Below are 19120 nucleotides of genomic sequence, written 5' to 3' on the forward strand. Positions count from 1 at the left end.
ATTGGATCAGGGATGTGACCTGGGTAAAGGTGTGTTACAATCCCACCCTAATCCTCTTTAACATAAAATTACAATCACAAAATGGAGGCCAACCACACAGTTCTGGGAATCATGGCCCAGCCAAATTGATACACACGTTTTTTGGGGGACATAATTCAAACCATGACAGATGGGATGCATTTGAAGGAGTGGTAAAAGAGGCAGCCAGAGAGATTCGCCTATCCCCACTCGGAAGGAGTTTGGATTGTTAAGTAGGAGACTGATAGGACCATATTTGCGTTTTAGAAGACAAGCAGTCTGCAGCAGAGAGGATGTGTTGGAGAAAGGCAAGACTGAGGCAGTGAGTTCATTCAGGAGGCTTTGCAGTAATTTTGGCAGGAAATTTTGCTGCCAAATTGGCAGGAAATAAGGTGGAGGCATGAAGGAGGGTTATTTAGGAACTTCCTAGGAGGTAAACTTGATAGCCCATAGTGATCAATTTAAGGAAGAGTCAAAGAATGGAATGACTCCAGGGTTTATGGTTGCCCCTATGGTTAGGTAGGTGTGAATTCAGTCAGTGAGTTTAAGTTTTCAACAAGCTGAGTCTGAGATGCCTGGGGAAATTGAATTACAGTCATCTGAAGTTTAGGATCAAGTTTGGAGAGAGAGATTTGGGGTCATGTTATTTGGGAGAGGTGGAGTTGTGACAGCTTCATTGAGATATAATTTGTACCATAAAATTCACCATTTAAAGTGTACAATTCAGCGTTTTTTAGTATATTCACAGAGTTGTACAGCCGTCACCACAATCAACTTTAGAACATTTTCATCACCCCCTAAAGAAACCCTGTGTCTTGCAGTCACCCCATCCTCCCTACTCCTAGGCAACCACTAACCACTTTTTGTCTTTGTAGATTCTTTTCCCTGTTCCTTACATTTCATATCAATTTCATATAATTTCATGTGACTGGCTCTTTCACTTAGCACACTTTCAAGGTTCATCCATGTTGTAGCACGTGTCAGTAGTTCACTTCCTTTTTATGACCGAATAACATTCCATTGTATGGATATACTGCATTTTGTTTCTTAATGGTCATTTAGATATTTTCCACTTTTTGGCTATTATGAATAATGTTGTGATGGACATTTTTGTACACATTTTTGTGGGGATATGTGTTTATTTCTTTTAGAGATTATTATAGATATATTCCTAGAAGTAGAGTTGCTGGGTCATATGGTGATTCTTGGTTTAACCGTTTAGGGAATCACCAGACTGTTTTCCAAGGTGGCTACAGCATTTGACATTCTTACCAGCATCATACAAGGGTTCCAACGTCGCCAAGTCATAGACAACATTTGTTATTTTCCGTTAGTTGATGATAGCCATCCTAGTGGGTGTGAAGTGGTATCTCATTGTAGTTTAGGTTTTCATTTCCTTGATGGCTAGTGATGTTGAGCATCTTTTCTGAGTGGTATAATTTTAGCTCTTACATTTATTATCTTTGATCCATTTTAAGTTAATTTTTGTGTATGGTGTGAGGTAGGGAAAACTACAGTTGATTTTTGTATATTGACCTGTATATTGTAATCTTGCTGAACTCACTTATTAGATCTAGTAGTATTTTTTGTAGATTCTTGGAGTTTTTTTACATAGACAATCATGTCATCTGCAAATAAAGACAATTTTTCATTTATAGTCTGTATGTCTTTTCTTTCTTTTCCTTGCTGTGTTACACTGACTAGGACAGTGTTTCATAGGAGTGGTGAGAGGATATCCTTGCCTTTTCCCGATCTTATGGGGAAGGCATTTGGTCTTCACCATTAAATGTGACATTACGTTTTATGTTTAACTTTTTGTAAAGCCATTTCTAGAGCTTTCGTTTCTTTGTATAGATCCAAGTTTCAACTTAGTATTATATTTCCTTTGCCTAAAGAACCTTCTTTAAATTCTTGAAGTGCACATCTCATGTTGGTTGATTCTCAGCTTTGGTCTGAGAAAAATCTTTATTTCACCTTGTTTTTGACAGATATTTTCACTGGGTACAGAAGTCTGGGTTGACTTTTTTTTTTTTTTCCTTTCAGTACTTTACAGATGTCATTCTGCTGTCTTCCAGCTTGCTTAACTTCTCATGGGAACAGTGCTCTAATTCTTGTCTTTGTTTCTTTGTATGCAGTGTGTCTTTTTCTCTGTGACTAACTTCAAGATTGTCTCCTTGCCATTGGTTTTCAGGAGTTGACAATGATGTGTCTAGGTTTTTATTATTTATTTATTTTTTAACATATACCTTTTGGTTGTTTACCTAAATGTAATTCAGGGACTATACATACATACACACACACATCAAAAATATATACATATACACACATACATATTCAAGCATATACATGTATGTATACATATGCACATATATGTATACGCATATTTCGTTAAATTTTTTTTTGGTCTGAATAAAAGATGTATTTATTACACAGTAAAACCGTAGGCTTATTAACACTGAAGTTCAGAAAATGTTCTTGTTTCTCTTTTTCATGATTACTTATCGCAATTGGTTAGATTACTTTCCTACCTTAGCATTACGTGTGTGTGTGCATGTATATGTGTATGTTTATATATGTGTGTGTATACACACACATACGTATATATGTGTGTGTGTGTGTATATATATATATAATATATATTTGAGTCTTTCTGGCATTTAAGTTCATTTATTAAACACATATTTGTTGAACACCAGCTTTGGGCACCATCTAAGATCTGGGAATAGAAATGTAAACAAAGCCTACAACATCCTGCCCTGTGGAGCTTAGTCTGTGGGTTGGTGATAGGTTTTTGATTAATTACAAATTGTGTGGTGAATGCTTTGAAGAAAACAAGCCAGGTGCTGAGATAGAGTGGCAGGAGGTGGCAACCTTCCTTAGAATGGCCAGCAAGGCCCTGGCTTATGGTAAGGGCTGTGTACTTTTGTCTTTACTCTGTCAGTGTTCGTTGCTCAGGAATTTAACCAGGTCCCAGTGTCCTAGAATTCCTGTGTTCTACAGATTCTATTCTTGTGACTTTTTTTAGAGGTATGAAGGGATACAGGTTTTTTTTAAAGAAAAAAACTGGCATTTTTTCCAATTTTGTAAACGAAAAATAACCAGAATGCTGTTTGTATGTGTGTCTTTTTTTCTGTAATTTTCCCCCAGCAAAGTTTTTTCTATCTATAGGTCGTTTTCTCTTAGTTGGAAACAGAATACAGAAAAACATTTTCTTTAGCAATTTTAGGAGTTTAGGTGTTTTGTCATAATTAAGGAACCCTGGTGACACAGTGGTTAAGAGCTCGGCTGCTAACCAATAGGTTGGCAGTTCGAATCCAACAGCCACTCCTTGGAAACCCTGTGGGGTAGTTCTGCTCTGTCCTGAAGGGTCACTGTGAGTCGGAATCCACTTGATGGCAGCAGGTTTGATTTTTTGGTATCATAATTAAATTTTAGGAAAATGAATTTCCATGGTAGTCTGGAGCTTTTAACTTGAGTTTCCTAAGTGATTAAAGCTTGGCATCATTTTTTATATTTTAAAGGCAAGAACACTGTGGTGTTTTAAAAAATATATTTTAACTACAACTTAAAAAATATAAATAATAAAAATGTATAACTTTCAAGATGGAAACCAGTTTCCTGTTTATTCTTACTAAATAATATTCTTATAATGTAAATGTAATTTTTAGGTTCTGGTTGTTTTGCAAAAATTGTGTTTCGTTTCATCCACTGCAAGTATTTACTTGATTTGATTTCTTCTTGTTACTAGGTTAAATGGGCCAGGGAAAATTATCACCATAACAGTGGCTCACCCTATACCTTGCGCTTAGCTTCCGCCGACGTCAATGGGAAGATCATCGTGTGGGATGTAGCAGCGGGAGTAGCTCAGTGTGAGATCCAGGAGCACGTGAAACCTATCCAGGGTGAGGAAAGTCTGCTCTGCTCAGTGCTTGGGTCCATTCACTTACTCACGGAGAGTCTGTCAGTTTTTATTCCTTTTGATTTCATCACTTCCCAGTCAGCTCTTGATGATTGTGTTGAGACTGTTCTTCTAATCTGAATCTGGCTTCCTTTTCCTTGTTGGTGCACTTCCTGTCGTAATTCCTAAGATCCCAGCTCATTGGTGCTTTGACAGCACACGTCAATATCAGCATCCGCCTCTGTCAGGTTGCATCATGAGGCAAACTAAGCTGCTGCAAACTGTCTTGTAATCCAGGCTATAATATAAGTAAACTTGGCTGAGCTGCTAATTTCAATTAACCCTTGGTGCTTATTTCCATTCACAGAGATGATCAGAATTTTATTCTCATTTTTACATAGGTGGTTACTCTGTGTGTTTATTTATTTATGGCACTCACCTAAAACCACTACAGTATTCTTTAGACTCAAGGGTTTTCCTCAGTCATTTAAAAAATATTTACTGAGTACTTAATATGTGCCAGGTACTGAACTAGATCTTTATCTAGTGTGTTGTTATGAAAAATCATGAAGAAAACTGCAAAGTCCCAGTAAGTAATGCCACAGAAGCCTTGCTAGGAGAGCCTTTTATGTGTTGATTTTATAAAGTTTTAAGTAATTATTAATGCCAATTGCTTTTATATTTGAGATCGTATTTCAAATTGCTAGAAAATTTCAAACTTGACATTTTAACCAGACAGCTTATTTTTATATAAAATTAACTTTTTCGGTACAGTATTCTCACAGACAGGCAGACACACGTGTCATATTTTGGAGGGATTAAGATTTTAAGGACTATATTTTTTAAAAAACTAAATATTAAGGGCAGGTTAGCAAAGTGTGTTTTCAAGTGGATAGTTTCTGAATTTTACCTTTATTTGCTTGGTCTTTGCAGATGTGCAGTGGTTGTGGAATCAAGATGCTTCCCGGGATTTACTGCTTGCTATCCACCCTCCAAATTACATTGTGCTGTGGAATGCAGACACTGGCACCAAACTTTGGAAGAAGAGCTATGCAGATAACATTCTTTCTTTTTCTTTTGACCCTTTTGATCCCTCACACTTAACATGTGAGTAGTATTTGCCAATGTAAAATAAGTGAGGCATTTATAATATAGTTAATGTTGAATACATAAGATACCTATATGTTCGTTATATACCTAACACCTTAAAATGACTGAGCAACATGGAGAAGCACATCTAGTCCATGTATCTGTAGCTCCTGAAACAGATACTAAATCATAGCCCATACCATTCGTAAGTATTTTGATAGTTAGAAATTTAAGTCAGCAAACCTCACCTTCACTGTGTTCAATTTGTGAATAGAATTAGACTAGCCAGGGAGAGAGAGTTGCTGTGACACTGTAATTCAGACATAATTAAATTTGTTTTTCTTGGAACACTTAAAGAACTTGAGTTAAGGGTTTTATTTAGTCGGTGTCCAAATTAAGTTCTTCCTTTTTAAAAAAATTATTCTAATTTATACCATTAGTTGAGTGCCATAAACAGATGCATGTAAGGAACAGAATAAGCCCAAAGGGATTTTTTTCTTGTGGAAGTTGTTTTTGCCGATGTGTTTTTGATATTATACTGAGCCACCAATCTAAAAACTAGACTTCTTTTAGAAAGATGTTTTTGTGGCTAAATTATTTAGGACAATCTCGTTTATTCAATCATCTGGCAGATGGTTCTTGAGCTCTTAGACTACGTGTCAGACCCTGTTCTGGGGCCCTGGGATCTACCAGTGAACCAAGACAAGGATTCCTGCCTTCATAGAGCTTCACTCGTGAAAAGAAATAATACGTATTGCTAAATGTGGTGCCGCCTTCCTTGAGTATTTTTGTTAGACTTAGCAAGCCATTGTTGCACTCTTACTTTTTTTCCCCTAAATGTAAATGGAAAAGGACACTCTTAAACATTCTGGGATTTAATCTGATGCTTATGAAGAAAAAGGAAATGTATCTAGACTTAGTAGCTCATGATAATCATAAAGACTTTAGTAGCACAAATCAAATATTTGAACTTAGCTGACTGTAATATGTAGAGCCTCATGTGGGCCTTTTTCCTCCGTAGATTTGTTATTATGAAAAGTCATTGAAATTTGAAGTTATGGGATGCAATGAGAAGAGGTTTTTAATGAAAGTTTGTGTACTGAGTTTATTTGGAAGAACAAACATTTGTTTGTTCTGCCAATAACCTCTGGTATCTTTTTAATATAAAACAGTAATTTAGGATGCTGAGCTTGGAGGCCTCTGATGAGCTGTAATGGACCACCTGTTTCTGTTCAACTTGGAAAACATTGCCACCATGCTTGGGCTGCAGAATGCCGCCAGCTCTATATTAAAATTATCATTACCTTGCTCTCAAAATTGTATTGAATAAAACTCTATGCTAAACTCGATGAAACTTTAATCAGAGTTTTGTTTCTCTCAATCTAGTGCTCACCAGTGAGGGTATTGTGTTCATCTCCGACTTCTCTCCATCCAAGCCTCCCTCTGGCCCTGGGAAAAAAGTGTACATATCCAGCCCACACTCCAGCCCAGCTCATAACAAGCTGGCTGCAGCCACAGGTGCTCAAAAAGCACTTAATAAAGTAAAAATTTTAATCACTCAAGAGAAACCTAGGTAAGTTATAAGTGTAAAATGAAGACCAGCATTCCTCAGTTTACCAGATACGATAATATCCTTTTTTAGAGATGTATTAAGATTGGTTTCTTCTTCATCGTGCCGTTTCTCATTTCTAATTTTGGATTTATGAAAGAAAAAATATTCTTCGTAGCCTGCTAAGTGGAAGAGATTCAGTATTTAACGTGATTTCTGTTTCCGCTAGTTGTGCAGAGCTGCCTGCACTGATTTTTATAGAGTAAAATTTTAGACTTCCGATTTTTATTTCTGATAATATGAGATGAAGATTCTAATGTTGAGGTTATTGAATACACTATATTTTTTTTGAGACAACAGCTGAATTTTCATTTTTGATACATCTTCCTGACTTAGATGTGGTGTAGTCTCATTAACCGGTGAAATATGGATGTTTTTCTTACGCAGGTGAATGTGTTTGCCATCCTGGTTAAGGACCAGGGTTCTGGGGGAAGCCCTAGCTATATGACTGAGAAATTTCCTTTATCTTGCTCCAATTTCTCTCTTCTAATCTTTAAAATAGGGTTTTAAGGCATTTCATAGGATGCTGTGAGGATTAATAAATATAGTAACTTACGTATTTAAAATAGTAGCTGATACTTAGTAAGCATTTATTTAGTAAATGCTGGCTATTATTTAAGAAATTGCTACTGAATAAAATTATGTTAAAAGTGATTGATTGTATACATTAGTAATAGATTTCTTATTTTTATTGCTCTGGCTGGTCTTTTGGCCTTTGTTTTTAAAGTCTCTCTTTTTAATATGCTAAGATTTGATTTGTGATACTAAAATTAGATGATTATATGTAGATTTTGTGTGTAACTGTCTGGAAAATGTATGATAAAAATATAAATTGCTTTACAAATGCATTCTGAATTTGTGTAAATATACTTTTGTATATTGAATCATAGGCTGTTTAAAAACACTGATTTATTCTCTATCCTATGCCAAAATGGTTTAAAATTCCTCCTTGAATATCTTAAGAGAACTTTCTAATTAATTTTCATTGATTTCCTATCATAAATAAATAATTTTTCAGTATAAATAGTTTTATGTTATAATTTATGTATGTCATGTTTTCTCTCATATGAATCATACGTGCATCTTGAGTATTTAGAAAATAAATTGTTTATCCTTTCAATTAGAACTGCTCTGGGTGCTTTCACTTACATTATTAAATGTGATCTTCCTACAAGCTTGGGTAGTAATACTTTTCCCATTTTGCAGATGAGGAAACCGAGTCCCCATATAGTTTTAAATGTGTTACTCCAGTTCCTCTGACTTGGAAGTGGCAGGGCCAGGATTTTAATGCAATTCAAATCCCTCTCTTTCTAGTCCTCTAAATTTATTTTTAAATTTCAAAACCTTTAATAAACTTATTATATAAAAAGAAAATAGCGCATGATTATTATGTCTATTCCTATTGATAGATACTTAACATAAAAATCGTTGTGGTTATATATAAGCATTAATCACAAATAACAAAATGGTTTTTTGAGGTTCTTTGAGTCTTTTGTGATCCTCTAGTTGCATCAGTTTTATTTGCTCTGAAGGAAATGCTGTGATATAGGTGAATAAATACACTACTTTGTTTCAAAACAGATTTCACCACAGTTTAAGAATGAATGAAGGTAGAGTAGAAGCACCATTTGCATTCATGGATCAGGAACTGATCCTAGATAGAGATGGTGTAGTGTGCCCCTTCAATTTCTAGTTGAGGAAACTGCAGTCAAAGGAGGGGCAGTGACTAGCTCGAGGCCATACAGATAGTTAGCATAGCTGGCTCATAGTCCAGCGGCCTAAATACCTGAATGTTTTGTTTTAATCCTGAGTCCCCATTTTAGCAGTCTAGCAGTCTGTCTAGTACTTTTAATTGCAAAACAAAAAATAAAATGAAACCACTACCCTTTGAGTGCCAGTATAGTACTTGTTACCATCTCGTACCACAGACATAACAACACTCTTACTGCTTCACTTGAAATTTTTCAGAAATACGGAACACTGAAGTCTATACCCAGTGTATACAATATTTTCGTTATAATTTGGATTTTGGCAGGTAGTGGCAGTCTAAGTTTTGGATGCTAGCCCGTATTGGCCATTTCAGAAAGTAGTTGTACCTTCTCATTGACAGTTTTTATGTGGAAAGTACAAAATTAAATGCTTTATTAGCTGTTTCTGATGTGAATGATGTCTTTGACTCATTTCACGATGCCTAAGTAAATGTTTACTTTTTTCAGTGCTGAATTCATAACTCTCAATGATTGCCTTCAGTTGGCATATCTGCCTTCCAAGAGAGATCACATGTTGTTACTCTATCCTCGAGAAATTTTAATCCTTGACCTTGAGGTGAATCAGACAGTGGGTGTGATTGCAATAGAGCGAACAGGAGTTCCATTTCTACAGGTACCTGCAGTTTATAAATTACATTCCCAAAAGTTGATTTTGACTCAGTTCTTATTAGAGATAAACCCTAATCTTGTAAAAGTCCCCATTCTACTTTCTATTTTCTACTATATCATTTTATATTCCTTATTTTTATGTACTTTTGATCAGTTTGGTTTGCCCTAAAAATTCTTTTGACTGATCTAGAGATATTTACTGAGCTATTTAAGTTACATCAATAAAGATGAAGTTTTGGATTACATATAAATTTTTTAAATGTTCATTTAGTATTGTGCTTTTTTTTTTTTTGCCCATGTTCTCTAACTATGAGTTCATGAGTATCACAGCATATATACTCTATTAATGTATTATGTTTTTAAAAACAAATACATCTATTTTTAAGGTAATACCCTGCTTTCAGCGTGACGGTTTATTTTGCCTACATGAAAATGGTTGTGTAACCTTACGTGTTCGAAGATCTTATAATAGTATTTGCAGCACTTCAGATGAGGAGCTGGGTGAGTTCACAATATTATTAATTACATTTTTCTTTGGAATTCTTTTATAAAGCTTCATGTGGCAAATGCCAGCCAATCCACAGACTTAATGATTATGCTAGCCTTGAGAAAGTGTTAGGAAATGGTTTCAATAAAAGGAATAAAAAAGTACAAGCCCAAGACTTCTTTAATTTTTTGGTCTTATAACAATGTATCTCCTATATACAACAAAGAAAGTGATATTTTGTGATTCCTTCTTGACTGTTTGTCCAAGGGCCAAATGGCTGTTACTTTTTTTCAAATTACTCTTCAGCACAAGTCCAACCTTATATATCTTTATCGTTACACCCTCTTGGCTTCCCCCCTCTGCTTTTGGAGTTTCCATTGTAAAGTGACATAGATTAGTAAATCTCCAAGGCATTCTGTTATCAGTTACTATCTTATCCTGGAGGATAGAAATAATGTTTTTGTGAAATGATGTACTATGTAAAGGTAAAGGTAATTTTCACAGCTTTTATGAAGGACAGTTATTTTTAGGTTTATCATAGACTGCTGCAAATTATGATGGTCTGTAGTGCGCTGGAAACCCTGGTGGCTCAGTGATTAAGAGCTACGTCTGCTAACCAAAAGGTCGGCAATTTGAATCCCCCAGGTGCTCCTTGGAAACCCTATGGGGCGGTTCTACTCTGTCCTGTAGGGTCGCTGTGAGTCGGAATCGACTCGATGGCAGCGGGTTTGGTTTTCTGGTATAATGCGATGTACTTTGTATAATTGTGTATCACTCTTGATCCGTTTTTAAAGCGTTTTCTTCATTTTAAAAATACTCAAAACAAGCCATCTTGATCATAGTTGTTATTTGGGAGATTAAACTTCATGCGTACAGTTGTTGAGTGAGTTCTCTTTGTATTCTGAAGAAATTAGTAATAATTGTAAAAAGTGAAGTCATTCTTGACAGATTTTGCATTAGTGAAGGATTTTTTTTTTTTTTTTAATTTGAGGTTTTATTTAAATTGAAACAGATAGTAGTGATATTGATGTGGTTGCTTTCTGATACTTGAAAGAAAACAATTTTATGTCAAGATCCAGATCCCGTCCAGGAGCTGACCTATGACTTACGAAGCCAGTGTGATGCAATCAGGGTGACAAAAACTGTTCGTCCGTTCAGCATGGTGTGCTGTCCTGTCAATGAGAACGCAGCTGCCCTCATAGTGAGTGACGGGAGGGTCATGATATGGGAACTGAAGTCCACTGTTTGTAACCGCGGTTCCCGGAACAGGTAAGTGAATCGTTAGGATCTCTTTGTGTTTTTTTTTTTTTTTTTTTCCCCTTCTTTTTTGTAATTACCAGAAGCATGTAAAAATAACAGGGACTTTTTTCTATAAAAACATTTTTAAAATGATAATTAAGGCTTTAGGTTATTAGAGAATTATGTAACCTATTTTATCTTTGGGTAAGATTAACAAATACTGTAAAAATAGATAGGATGCCATGATCTGGAATTAATAGTTTGAGTTACTAACCTATAAGGCAGGTTTCAAATATGTAAAACCATCTAATTACTGTGTCTTTGCAGTAGTTCTGGAGTGTCGCCTTTGTATTCACCAGTGTCTTTCTGTGGAATTCCTGTGGGAGTGTTACAGAATAAACTCCCAGACCTTTCCTTAGATAACATGATTGGTAAGCTTTTCCTTTCCTCTAACTTGCATGTTAGGTATGCTTTTTGGAGGGCAAAACAAATAGAGTCACTGACTTGCAGTTATTATAAAGTCAAAGTAATAAACTTGAGAAAACTACAATGTAAAATCATTGTTTTCTAAATAAATTGGAGGAGTATAAAACATTTAAGCATGGAAGTGCCTGAGGCAGCGTAGATTGGCATTATAGTTGTTGGAATTAAAAAATGTTCTATTATGAGGGACTCCATGATCTAAAAGAAAAAGAGGAAATGAGGCTTCTGGCTCCTGGATCTGTATTCCTTCTGAGCCATGGCACACCACCTCGGCCTCTACGCCCACTACCCCCTCAGCCCGGAATCGAATATCTCGTCTCCTCTCTTTCCTTCTGTTGTTCGTAATTCAGAACGCAACTCACGTGTTGCTTTCTTTAATCTTTAAAGCCTGATGTTCCTTTTTGGTCCCTAATAGTTATCAGCCCTATTGTATGTAAGTGGCTTTACTTGTCTACACAAGGGCAGGGACAGTGTTTTATTCCACTTTGTATCCCTCAGCACTGGGCACAGGGCCTGACACGTTCTAGATGCTCAATAAATGTTGAAGGAATAAGTAACTGAGCAATAATAGAAAAATTATTTTCACCTTTTTGCATATAAATTTCCTTATTTTCATGTTTGGGGTTCTTTCAACAAATGTTTATTTGCAGATAAAATATTGTTTCAGAGTTTATTATTATGGGGACAGTCTATGTTAAAGGAAGAATGAGGATTTGTGATTTCAAATATTATGCAAGTTGAAATTGTAATGTTGAAATGAATAAATATGCCAAGCAATTTAGACATCTAATTCTTTTAAAATTGTGGTTTATAAGGTATTTTCTGTGTCATTATTTATTCTTCCATAATGTAATTGAAAATGGATATTTTTCAGTAGGTTTTTGTTTAAATGCTATATAGATAATGTATTAGAAAGTTCATTACCTTATTAATTGTCTTAATCAGAGTTGACATTTATTGAGTGCTTAATACTATGTTAAATGCTAGGCCTAACCCTCCATGTGTTTCCTCAACACAGTCCCGCTAGTTAGGTAATATTATTATCTCCATTTTATTGATGTGGAAACTGAGGCCCAGAGTAACACAGCCAGTAAGTGGAAGAGCCAAAATGCGAACCATCATCCTGGCTCTGGAGCCCGGGCCCTTAGACATGGGGTGACTTCGTGCCCTGGCTGCTCCTCTGCCATCCTGGGCAAGATCCAGACCTCTCCAGGCCTCCGTTTTCTCATGGTTCCTGCCAACTGTGAAATCCTTTTATTCCATGACACTAACTTGTCCATTTAAAATTCTTTCTAGTTACCCTCCAGAAGGAAATCTATATGAGGAAGTTTAGACTCATACTTGTTTTGTAAAATTCGTTCTATCGATAACACAATTTTCTGAGTTACTTGACCTTGTCTATACTTAATATAAAACATTAAAGTGAAAAGAATTATAAACACACATGCAGAACTAATCAGTAATATGAAGCCCATAAGAGGTTGAAATTGTATACTGTAAGAGATATAAATTACATTCTTTAAGAGACAAAATGGTACAGATTGTATAGCAGTTCTCGACAACGTAGATTTAAAAGTATTTAATAAAGCTTTGTTACTTGAAAACATTTTAATTAAAACTTTTAATTTGAAATTCCGTATGTGCTTAGTGATAATTGAAAACAATTCATTTAAATACAGACGCCTTATTTATATACACTGGGTAAAGGCTGCTGCTTATTAGGTAAAGGCCTAACGTGTCTTACTTTGTGAATTGCCTCTTATGGGAAATGCTTGAAGGAAAATGTGGCCATCTCCAGGAGTCAACTCCAAGCTAATAGGGTTGTTATACATGGTGCCTACCTGTTAAACTTCCCATTCCTTTAAATCCCATTTTTGACATCAAATTTAAGCAGAAAGATTGGTATCAAATTGTATGGCTAATCTTAAGGGATCATTTTAATTGCATTTTAAATTAATGACCACTTTTTCTACCGTATTTTATGCAAATCCTGCCTTCTACATTTGTTTGCCACCCGCTCCTTCTTCCCTCGAGGTATTTTCAAAAGTACCACTATGCCAATTTTTTTTCACATGGTGCTATTAAAAAAAATTGGCATACCATGCTTACAAAAATATCTCACTGGTGGAGGGAGTGATTGGCAAACACATGTAGAAGGTGCACGTTATTTGTGTAAAAATATGATATATAGCTTATAGATTTCACAAAAATATTTTTATTAAAACAACTTTACAACTTCAAAAAGTTATATTCATAATTCCATCACCCACTCTTAATAATTATTTACGTTTTCCCTTTCACAGTGTAAATATGTGTGTGTATATGGCTTTGTGTATGTATGCATATACATATATACACACTCACATATTCTTACGTGTTTTTGACAAGTTAATCTCAGTATTTGATAGTGGTTTATAGGAAGACAATTTGTATAGCTTTTTTAGTTAACAGTCTTAATTTTGTTGTACTCTTCATTTTCACATTGTGTTAGAGTTTTTATTGGAGTCATCTTTTCAGTTTAAGACTCGATAATCTAAGTATTTGAAAATAATACCTCTTAACTGTCGACAGTAACAGTTTATATTGTGCTTATTCATATTTGTATATTTATTATTTTATATATGTGAAGTATTTAATTGTAAAGCTTAAATTTTGTAATTACATCAACACATTAAGATTTTGTATTAGAAACTGTAAATGAGTTCTTTGAACGTACTATTTGTCGTTACTAATTTTACGTGCAGTTTACACAGTCCATCAGTTAGAAAAGTAACCCTCTAGAAATGCACTAAAGCAGAAATGTGTTGCAGCAGTATTCTGCTGCACAGAAACTGTTCTCTAGTCCAAATCCTCTTGATTTGTTCTGAAGCCTATAGGACAGGCTAGAACTGCCCACAGAGTTTCCAAGGAGCACCTGGTGGATTTGAACTGCTGACCTTTTGGCTAGCAGCCGTAGCTCTTAACTACTGTGCCACCAGGGTTTCCACAAGGAACTTCAGCTAAAACATTCTTTCCTAGTAGACATAGGTCTGTGAAGTCTAGATAGCACTACTCTGGAGTAAGCTGTCTTTAAGGTATTAGAAAATGTGACTGAAGTCCCATTGCCAAGTACAGAGCCATTGTGGCCCTAATGGCTACAGCCCCTTGTATGCTACATTATACTTTTTTTCTACACCTAAAGAGTATTTCCTCTGAAAAGTTTCTTTAGATTTTTGAGGTCAGCATATGGTACAATTAGTTTACTGTATTTTTTATTAAAAATCAGGGCAAAGTGCAATTGCTGGAGAAGAACATCCCAAAGGCTCCATTTTGCAGGAAGTGCACCTCAAGTTCCTGCTGACAGGACTGCTGTCAGGACTGCCCCCACCACCGTTTGCTGTCCGTATGTGCCCACCACTGACCACAAAAAACATCCACATGTATCAGCCCCTGCTTGCTGTTGGTGAGTATTTGACCTGTTCTCGTAATTCTTCATGCCTGTCTTATACTTTATAAGTCATTTAGGTTCCCTAGTTACTAGAACACCCAGCAGCACTGTGGAAGAAAGGCCTGGCGATCTATTTCCATAAAGATTCCAGCCAAGACAACCCTATGGAGCTCAGTTCTACTTTGTAAAACATACATGAGGTCACCATGAGTCAGAATCAACTTGATGGCAACAGGTTTGTTTTTTTTTTTTTTAGTTGCTAGAAAATCCTTATTTGAGAATGCTTGAAGAGGTTAAGTACAAAATATTATTCGTCAAATATAATTTCTCTTCTTTGTGTTTATTTTTTCTGTCCTTTTCACCCACCTGTCTTTTTGTTTATTTTCAATCACAAAATAGCTCATCGGCCTGCGACCGGAGGATAGTGTCCCTGACACTATTGCTCTGTGTTTCCGAAGTTTCAGGAGGGCCATTTCTGTGTGATGCTGAATCCTAGACCTAGTCTTTTCTCGGATAACCCCAGTTGTTTCCTGTTGATGTCATTTAGTATTGGGTCTTTGTTAACTAATAATGTAGTCATAGTTAATAGTTACGGCAGCAGTGTTCTTCATTTTCTAAGAATTGTATCATTAACATTGTTTAAAGGAGCTATAGTCTCTACAAACTAAGATTTGTCTTTTGGGCTGAAATTGCATATTTTTTATGTTATAGATAGAAAACTTAGTCTGGTTTCAACTTGCTGCCACATTAATTTTATAGTAAAGTTAAACCTAAGATTAAAACAGATTCTCCAGTATTTTTGAAAAATAGTCTACTCGTTTGACCATTTCAAATTTCTTCTTACGATGCTGTTGGTTGGCTTCTGGCCATATGATTTATGATTTCTGTCTTTTTTTTTTGAAAAAAAGAAAACCTGACCACATTTTGTGGCCAATATGTCTCTGTTAGTTTAATGGCTGATTGTCGAGTACTAAAGACTCATTTGGGTGTTAATACTTGGCAGTTCTCTTATTTTCCCATTGCCTTCTTCTGAAAGTGATTTGAATTTTAAGGTTGAGTGGTACCAGGGCCCAGATTAATATAAATGTAGATAAATGTTCAATTTTTTCTTTAGAAACTTGATTCATATTTAACCTCTTTTGGAGGCTTTAATTAGGATTGATCAATGTGCATTTGTGTGTGTGTGTGTGTGTGTGTGTGTGTGTATGTACATATATAACGTACATTATAAAACTAAAAAAAAAAAACAAACCCATTGCTGTCGAGTCAATTCCAGCTTACAGCATCTGTATAGGACAGAGTAGAACTGCCCCATAGGGTTTCCAAGGAATGGCTGGTGAATTCAAACTGCTGACCTTTTGATTAGCAGCCAAGCTCTTAACCATTGCACCACCAGGTCTCCAGTGTACATTATATATGGCGATATAGTAAAAGCTTCGTCAAGGTCTGAAATTTCCGTTGTAGAATAAGCTGTCTTGTACTGGTGTAAGTTGTTGTTAGGTACCGTTGATTCTTTTCTGACTCGTAGTGATCCCATGTGATAGAGTAGAACTGCCACATACGATTTTCTAGGCTGTAATCTTTATGGGAGCAGATCACCAGGTCTTTTCTCTCTCGGAGCTTCCGGGTGGATTTGAACCACCAGCCTTTTGGTTCGCAGCCAAGAGCTTAACCGTTATGCCACGAGGGCTCCTGGTATATGTTGTTGTTGTTGTCAGGTGCCATTGAGTCGGTCCCGACTCATAGCGACCCTGTGTACAACAGAAGGAAACATTGCCTGGTCCTGCGCCATCCTCACAATCGTTGTTATGCTTGAGCCCATTGTTGCAGCCACTTTGTCGGTTCATCTCGTTCAGGGTCTTCCTCTTTTTCACTGACCCTCTACTTCACCAAGCATGATGTCCTTCTCCACGGACTGATCCCTCCTGACAACATGTCCAAAGTAAATGAGACAAAGTCTTGCCATCCATGCTTCTAAGGAGCATTCTGACCATACTTCTTCCAGGACATATTTGTTTGTTCTTCTGGGAGTCCACAGTATAGTCAATATTTTTCACCAACACCATTATGCAAAGGCATCAATTCTTCTTTGTTCTTCCTTATTCATTGTCCAGCTTTCGCATGCACATGAGGCAGTTGAAAATTTAGAGACTTACATCTTTTACTTTGTTATTACAATTCAATAAATTCAGTACATGGTTTGGATTCACTATATACCAGGTGATTGAAAATATCCAATTGTCTAGTATACAGTGAATATCAAATCATGTGTTGAATTTATTGAATTGTAGTAACAGTAAAAGTAAAAGATCTAAGTCTCTAAATTCGTTTTGCAGAGTCACTAGGGAAGAGAAGCAGAGTTAATCTATGAAATTACTTGTCTTTGTGGTAACCCTAGCGTGTTAGATCATAGTCTCAACATCATTAAAACTCGCAGAATGTAAAAATCATTGGATGATTATAAAGATCTGTTAATTTAAAAATTTTAATAATTCTTCAGCTACTTTTTCCGTACCAGAGGTGTTATGGAATAAATGATAAACATAAACAAGTATAATACTGTGTTTTCCTGGAATGTTTTTGAAAAAGTTTTCTGGAGATTTACTCAGCAGGTATGCTAAAATTGGAATTTGTCTAGCATTTTACTTCCATTCTGTTGCTTTGTAGGAGTCCATTAATCCTTTTAAATCATGTGCAATGAGAAAGTGATTGCCCGAACAATTACACCATTCACTTTTCTTGCTTTACTTATGAAAACATTGTAAAGGACTGAAACTTTACTTTCTCAAGTATGCCCATGTCCCTTTTAATTAAATTTTAGACACACTACCTGAGACCTGTAGATATGATAATACCTACAAAATAATTTCAGTGATAACAGAAATAGAAGTTAATTAAGTGCTTACTGTGTATCAGGTGCTGTCCTGAGTGCTTTACATATGTTTTCTAATGTAATCTCGAATAAGTAGATTTTGTATTCTTTCCATATTAAAGAGACAGAAACAGAGATTTAGTTGGGCAAGTAATTTACCCAAGAGTATAGGGCAAAGCCAGGGCTTGGACCCAGGTCTCTTAACTGTAAAATCTACAGTTAACCACCATAATTTATTATCTCCACATGATTTATTTAATATAAAAGACAAAACAAAATACAAAAACCTTGTAAAGAAAAATAGGAAAATTTGGTTAATGAGCTCTGCTAGATTGCCTTTTTGAGGGCTAACTGTGGTAAACAGTCTGAATCTCAAAAAGTATCAACTCCCAGGTGTGGAAACTTTGGGAAAGTGTTTCTTCAAATTTTATGTGTATTGAGTTAGGTTGTGAAGACTCTCTGTGACAGTTTATTCCTGGAGTTAGGTACAATTACAGAGCACCTGCATTTAGGCCCAGTTTTGATAAGGGGAAGGTCAGAGAAATTCACTTTTTTTTTTAAAACACATAACTCAGGTCCCTCTTATAAAAGATAAATAATATAAAATGATTAAAATCTTGAGAAAGTTTTCTTTTTTTTAAAGATATGGAGCCCCGCTCAGTTGACACTCTTCTGTTGCATCTTTTTGACAGGCACAAGTAACGGCTCTGTCCTGGTGTACCATCTCACCAGCGGGCTGCTGCACAAGGAGTTAAGTGTCCACTCCTGTGAAGTCAAGTGAGTATGTTCTTGTGACAGTAGTGCTTCTCTCCGCTAAGATCACAGACGTAGCAAATGTCCACTTTTGCAGACTTCTCTACATTGAGTACTCTGCAGCGGTGTCTGTTTTGAGAGTTACCTGATTATTTGACTAAACACCTTGAATAATAAATATTCTTGTCCAGCTAATGGATACGTTAATCCAGGACGAGTCCCAGCTGTTTGCTTTGCAGAGGACATTATGTCATAGAGAATGTTTTCTGTTTATTTCTACATCTTATTTATTTGACTCCTAAGGTCCATGCTGTTTTCTCACCAGAAATCATTGTGTTCCCTTGCTCAGGTTTAATTTGCTTCTCCTTTCTATGAAGATCCATTAATAGGGTTGCCCATGACAGATTTAATTAAGTCATTTTGTTAATCTTATTTATTTCTTTTTTTTAAAACATCATCAGAAAAGAACCAAAACGATGTAGCATTTAATCTTAGATTTTGAGACATGGTCTGTTTTGTGAGTGCCACGTATGTGAGATGGGAGGGAAGGCCAGATGGATGGAGGAGCACCTCTTGCCTTGCCCATACCTGTCTGCTCCATAGCACTGTTTTACTGGGCGCGTGGCTGTTCTTCCATATTGTAAAGTTACACATGTATGTCAATTTACTAAATTTCCAGTAGTTCTTATTGGTCTTTTAACAGAGGTATAAGTAGGATCATCTTCTGTCCTCTGTACGTTACGTAATTACAGAGTTCATATATACATTTGAATTTTAGTGAACTGTTAGTGAATACGTTATTTATCCTGACAAACATTTCTGAATGGGGAAAGGTTAACCCTCTGTCACAACTATTCATGTGAATGA

At 35.9% G+C, this 19120-nt stretch overlaps 1 protein-coding gene across 1 annotated transcript in view; it reads left to right on the forward strand.

The window, feature by feature from the left end:
- WDR11 (WD repeat domain 11) overlaps positions 1-19120 on the forward strand; it is a 53352-nt gene that overhangs the window by 2196 nt on the left and 32036 nt on the right. Inside the window, exons 3-11 of the mRNA XM_023729879.1 lie at positions 3767-3920; positions 4850-5023; positions 6392-6578; positions 8831-8996; positions 9379-9493; positions 10553-10748; positions 11046-11149; positions 14467-14643; positions 18193-18277. Of these exons, the coding sequence (XP_023585647.1) occupies positions 3767-3920; positions 4850-5023; positions 6392-6578; positions 8831-8996; positions 9379-9493; positions 10553-10748; positions 11046-11149; positions 14467-14643; positions 18193-18277 (1358 nt within the window). The remainder of the gene's footprint in view (positions 1-3766; positions 3921-4849; positions 5024-6391; positions 6579-8830; positions 8997-9378; positions 9494-10552; positions 10749-11045; positions 11150-14466; positions 14644-18192; positions 18278-19120) is intronic.

The sequence above is a fragment of the Trichechus manatus genome, unplaced genomic scaffold, assembly GCF_000243295.1.
Source record: "Trichechus manatus latirostris isolate Lorelei unplaced genomic scaffold, TriManLat1.0 scaffold00031, whole genome shotgun sequence".
NCBI classification, from domain to species: Eukaryota; Metazoa; Chordata; class Mammalia; order Sirenia; family Trichechidae; genus Trichechus; species Trichechus manatus.